Source organism: Channa argus, chromosome 11, assembly GCF_033026475.1.
Source record: "Channa argus isolate prfri chromosome 11, Channa argus male v1.0, whole genome shotgun sequence".
NCBI lineage: Eukaryota > Metazoa > Chordata > Actinopteri > Anabantiformes > Channidae > Channa > Channa argus.
The window spans coordinates 2,905,499-2,911,498 of record NC_090207.1 but is presented as its reverse complement, the minus strand read 5'-3'; the positions used below and the strand labels follow the sequence as shown (position 1 = coordinate 2,911,498).

The window sequence follows — 6,000 nt, the reverse complement described above, 5'->3', positions numbered from 1 at the left end:
ATCTATAACATCACTTTCATTTACCCTTCAAAATAAGGCTGAATGAACCTTTATCATCACTTTAACCAAGCACCTCTGACCACTGCCCTCACTTTCACTACCTGGGAAGCAAATAAAAAATTGATTTTTTTTGCAGCAGACTGGGTTATTTTTTTTATAATCCAGAAAGTTTGAATAGTTCATGAGAATTCTGGAAATACCTTCAGATTTCGGGTCAAACAACTACCCACGTTTTTGAAAAAGTCCCCACCTCTTTAATTTTTGGTAATCGGAGGCAATGGCTTTAAAAATTCATTCTTAAACCCTTGGTATCTCTTTACTACACATTACACATGAATTAGATGATGCTGAGTTTACTGACTGAGACCTTTTAGCTAAAGAGCATAAGTTCATATTTCAGACCTGGTTTCCAAGGGTCTCATTTTAAATGGAAACCTTAAGATGTAAACTGGAGGCAGTGTTTTCTTGCCAAAGCTGTTGACAGTTGTCACTTCAGTTGGCAAAATCAACAGACACAGACTAGAAAGGAGAAGCTTTTTTCTTTAAATGAAGAAACCATTAAAATGGGTTTTTAAAAAATGACTGCTCACAAATTTCACGCCAATGTGATGTCACTTTGTATCTATGAGAATAACAGAAATATTGAAAAGCACTTCACTAAAAACTCGGTTGGATTTTTCCCTTCAAAGAAACAGATCCAGCAAATCACAGAGAGAAGAGTTTCAGCTCGTGCAGTTTGGCAGAATCGCCGTCACTGGGCTACGAAACGCAAGCCGGCTTCAAAACTGTCTTTCGGACTCCACATTCTTTTTTGAACTTGCTTCATTTACATAAATGCCATTAAACTTACTTCTGACTTCCCTATATTAAAATATCTCTCAACTTCTAGCTGAAAAACACCTCCGATAACCAGTTCAGATTATGTCATCTTGCCATCTTGTCCTTAGTCCACTAGAGCTCCCTGAACTCCTAATGATGAAAAACTCCTGCAGCTGAAGGAGTTTTTCAGCTAGAAACAGGGAAATATTTTAAAATAGTGAAGTCAGAGACTAAAGCCATAGAAAGCAAGTTGAAAATTGGTGAAGTCGCCCTTTAAGTGTGCAACACAGAGGCCTGTCATGGCACATGTGGAGAGAAGTTACCAATGGATATGAAGGATGAGTTGCCATGTTGGAAGAACTTAATCAGTTTATCACTTCTTCCCATTTTGTCTCTTACATGTTTTCTGTTACGTGAGATGATAACGTTTCTCACTGGGAATCTGACAGAACAACTTGATTTTTTTTATAGTTAATAATTGTTTTTATTCTTTCAGAAATGCCAGTTGTAGTCATGCAGTAAGTCAGTCATCACTGCTGATAACATTAAAATAATTTAGTGTTTTAATTCTTTGCAGTTACTATAGTTACATTCTATTAGATTTTTGGCAAAAATATTTAATTTATGTGTAAAGGATGTTTAGCCGAGTAGCTCAGCCAAAAAAAAGGGAACAATACGTGAGTAATAACAATACTTATTACAAAGACTAAACAATTAGCTGTTTTTTAAAATATTTAAAAATGAATCCACAAACACTTTGATAACCAATAATGGCTTAAATCTAAATAATAGGGTTTTGGAACTATTGTTTAGACAAATTCAAGGTTTTTTAAAGTTTTTGCCATTTCTGGTATTTTACATCAGAAAAAAATAGCCAATGCGAAAAAGAAATTGTGTATAGCAGCCCTACTTATGTAATACTTTCGATGTTTGACGTAATAATTCAGAATTTGACTGTTTGTCACATAAGAGGAAAAACAATTAAACTCTACAGCTAAATCCACCGTGAATGTTTTAATACATTTCCTAAATCACTTTGACCAAACAAAGTTCCAAGTTGGGCTTGAAATGCTGTGGTGTTTGAATATTTTGGTAGATTTGAGTTTGTGTGCAGGTGGAACTGGTGTCATTTTGTCTGTATATACTATAATGTGACTAAAATTGCTTTATCTTCTATTTCATAACATTTAATTTAAAAGTTTCTGTCAAGCCACTATTCAATTAATCAACAAATGATTTCAGATGTAAATTTGAGTATTTCTTCATTATTCCTAGTTTGTCCCATTCTATCAAAAATCTAAATTTCCAAATGTTTGAAAACTGCAGACGTGGCCTCAGTGTTTAGGGGAGAATGGATGTTTTCTGATGTCTTCCAACATGGCGATCAGTAAGAAGTGAAGTGAAGCTCGTGTGACTTCTTCTCGAAAATAATTAGCAGCACCATATCAGAGCAGAAAGATGCAAAAAAAACAAAACAAAAAAAACGGTGTACAAAGCAAACTCACAAAAAAAGAAAGTGTTGATATTGTGATGAGTCTATTAACACAATCTCATGGTCCATTTCAAAAGAATATACTGCACAGTTGGTGTTTATTGATATATACACTTTGTTTTCAGCTCATTTGTTCCCCTCTCAGAAACAGTCAAGTGCGATCACAGAACGTCCTTCACGGTGTAGTGGTTTTGATTCATTAATAAAAAACTTTTTTACAATTAAAACAGTGGCATGTGATTCCTTTTGACACCATGTCTCTGTTTCCCACTGCTTGACCTTTTGTTTGCTTCTTTTTTTTTGTAACATGGCAGCATTCAGAAGTTAAAAAATCTCTGTGACACTGGTCCAAGCATCCGAGAGCAGAGATGGTGAGCGCTGCAGTCCCAGAAACACTGTTGACATCAGAAAAAACCCCCAGGGTAAGACAGTATAGGCGGTGGTACACTCGCGTCAAAAGTTCCCCAAAAAGCTAAAACACATTCCAAAAACCCAGCGGGTTCACACACATCTGAGCTAACTCGCTGTGGCTTGGTTCTGTTCTGTTCTGTACACTCCGTTTTCCAGGAGGGGGACGTGCCTGAACACTGAGGGGAAAATAAAGGGGAAAGTGTGTCTGAGAAAGGTGCGAATCTGCCCTTTTGAGCAAGAGACTTGAACAGAAATGGTTAAGCTTCTGATCGGGGACGTTAAAATGTAAACAAAAGGTAGTGGACCAGGACATGAAATGGACCTGCTTTCAAATGGTTCCAAGAGTTCAGCCACCAAGCAGCAGGGCTCGACACCTACTCAGCTGTTTGTTGCGTCCTCCCTTTCATGTTGCAAACAGCTTCTACATTGGTGTTTCCGGCGACTAAGTCAAGCCATTGGTCCTCAGAGGGTCCTGATAACATGACGGCTGTTACTAAGTGCTAAGGTGCTCCTCTGCTCTCTGATAACCCACAGCGAGGTTACTTGGTCGTTCTCCTCTGGCATCGTTTTCCAAACACAAACGTTCCTTTGGAGGAGAGGAGACCAGAGAGGGTTAAAGGGGGTGAAGGGGAGGCAGGAAGTGGTGTGATCCTTCTCAGAAGATCCCTTTAGCAATTTTGAGTCCCTTCTGTTTCATGCGAGGCAGCGTCGAGCTGGCCACCGTCTTAGCCCGCACCGGCCGAGCTGAGCCGCGCTTCTTCAGGACGAAGTCATAGTTGGCAGTGGAGTTCATGGCGTAGAAGACATTGGCGTTATCCGGAATCCGCAGCTCTACAAAACCACACCCGAGAGAGAGAGAGAGAAGATACAACATGTGGTCAGTCAAAGCAAGTCTGGTAGAAATGTGTCACATGTCTGTTTGGATTCAGTGGCACAACTCTGACAAGGAAGAATTGTCTTTTTTACCTTTGTCCTCTGAGATTTTCTGCATCAGCTCGTAGTCCTCTGTCTTCTCTCGCTCCAAGTTGTGTTTGATCATAGCCTTCCTGATGACTGCTGGAGTCTTGTCTTGACTCGTCACCTGAATCAAGCAACAAAACGTTTAATCATGCTCCTGAATTCCGAGTCAAAAAAACATTTAAACTAGGTTTGTTCATCACAATTAATAATTGTTAACAACATCAGGGAAATCACAAAAAAGCAGTAAAATTCAAACTTCGAGAGCCTGAAATCAATCATGTCATATGTGAGATTTGCACTAAAATGTGTCTTGATGTTCTCAGGAAATGTGCTGTTTGCTAACTGGCATTTGTGCTTTGAAACATTATTGGAAGCTTTTCACAACTTTTGATCAGTGCAGTGACTGAAATAAGTACATTTGTTGATTAAAATCAGAACATGCTCCAAATGGCAACACCAGTATAAATGATGGTTAGTTGCGACTGAGAGTTTTTGTTTTTGTCGTTGACACTGTGTGATGTAGCAAATACTTTAATAACTGGTCTGATTCCACTGTTTCTGGTTCCTTACCAAGATGCTCTTGTACATGTTGCCGTTCTCCACGTCCAGGCTGACCCTGATGATGCAGCAGTCGTCCACCTGCTGGTTGTACAGCGGCAGTGACAGAGTTGAGTAGTTCGACACGGCAGACACCGAGCGTTTGTGTGAGCGGGAGGCAGACAGCGGGGTGGAGCAGGAGACCGAGGATGAGGAGGTGCTGCTGGAGCCGGAGGCCGAGCCAGAACTGGAGCCCATGCCGGAGGTGTCCAGAGAAGACAGAGACGTGCACTCCCAGAACTGGACGCGACAACAGAAGGGGAAAATTTACATGACCACAAAACAATTTACTGCCTGTATGTCCAACACCAAATTGATCCAAATGGACCAAAACATACGTATCTCGAGGAAATAGGATCCAAGGAAAAGGATTATTTAAGAACAGTTAAGCATCCTTCATTCATACAGAATCAATATGTCTGGATAATTTTGAAGATGAAAATGGAAAAAGTACCGTTGAGGTTGTATCTGCTGGTGGAGCTTCTCTCCCCAAAGCAGAGACGGTGAGTTTCACTGACGGAGTCGACGTCTGTAGAGGGACCAAAAAACAGAAGCTATCACCACACTGGCATCTGATTGGCTGCTAGGAAGTGATTTAACTGTACAGACTGTAAAACTAGACAATGTCATCTGAGGTTTCTCTGCACGTGGAAAACTACCCAACTAAACACAAAGCTAAAAACATGTTAAAAACACGTTACATGTAACATTTAATGCAATTTATTATATAATCTGTGAGAATGTTAGATATTTCTTCTTTACCTTTCTCTCGTGTCCCTCCGGAGAATCGGACAGGAAGCTGGCGTTCACGTCCTCCAGGTCCGAACCACTAGAGCTGACGGAGGTGACGCTGAGAGCGTCCCCGCTGTCCCCCCCGCCTCCCTGATATGGTCTGTAGTGCGAGTGGTCGAAGGACTTGGAATGGGAGCCTGCAGCGCTGCTGGCGCCGGCCTCCGTCAACTGTCGGCTAGATGTGAAATAGTAACGAGTAAAGTCATATTTCAAAGATAGAGACAGAGTTAAAGCTTGTGCGTGTGATTGAGTCTCACAGTCTCTCTGCGAGCAGCATGTTCTCCACCTATTCTCCACTCAACACTGTCACTTACTCGCTCCAGCGTTTCATGATTCCTCCGTTCTTCTTGGCTCTGAGTGTGTTGCTGGCTGACTCCGACAGAGGCTCGATCTCACAGGATAGATTGTAGCTGCGGGAACACGGTAAGTACATTTGAATTTGTCTCAGGGACAAGACAGGAAAACCTTGTTTTTCAAAGTTTTACTGCAGGTCAAACTCGGCCTGCTTGTGAAGCACTTTACAATGTTGCTTCACATTCACCCACAAAACCAAAGACAGCAGCTGCCCAACAGGAACAACTTAGAGTTCAGTGTCTTGTCAACATTTTTCTAGGAGGATTAGTCTACTTGTATAAATGAAACTTTAAACTGCACATGCTGAGTTTATGTAGGTAAAGTCGTTTCATGTATTGTTTTATGAAGTGGTTTCATATACTAAAGAACTGTTCTGTTCTGTTCTGTTCAGGGTGTATATTTGTATTACATGTGACCCTGCCAGTCAGTTTCGAGGAACTTAGCAGCTTTCTGCTTTTCGCTACGCACACACTCACATGTACACAAGCTTGTTCACTCACAGACGGTTTCTTTGTTCCACACCATTTATTCCAGTGAGGCCGAGCAAAATAACAGGAACATCTCTCTGTATAGAG

General features: G+C 40.9%; 1 protein-coding gene across 6 annotated transcripts in view; it reads right to left on the bottom strand.

Annotated features, from left to right (window-relative positions):
• Positions 1-2,375: 2,375 nt before the first annotated feature.
• The window catches only part of LOC137135591 (ral guanine nucleotide dissociation stimulator-like), a 43,239-nt gene continuing 39,614 nt past the window's right edge, over positions 2,376-6,000 (bottom strand). For all 6 annotated transcript variants that reach the window (XM_067519900.1, XM_067519899.1, XM_067519898.1 and 3 more), the window contains exons 13-18: positions 5,386-5,481; positions 5,042-5,246; positions 4,734-4,808; positions 4,253-4,519; positions 3,689-3,803; positions 2,376-3,553 (exon numbers count right to left, since the gene is read on the bottom strand). In XM_067519900.1, the coding sequence (XP_067376001.1) occupies positions 3,378-3,553; positions 3,689-3,803; positions 4,253-4,519; positions 4,734-4,808; positions 5,042-5,246; positions 5,386-5,481 (934 nt within the window). In that variant the 3' untranslated portion in view covers positions 2,376-3,377. The remainder of the gene's footprint in view (positions 3,554-3,688; positions 3,804-4,252; positions 4,520-4,733; positions 4,809-5,041; positions 5,247-5,385; positions 5,482-6,000) is intronic.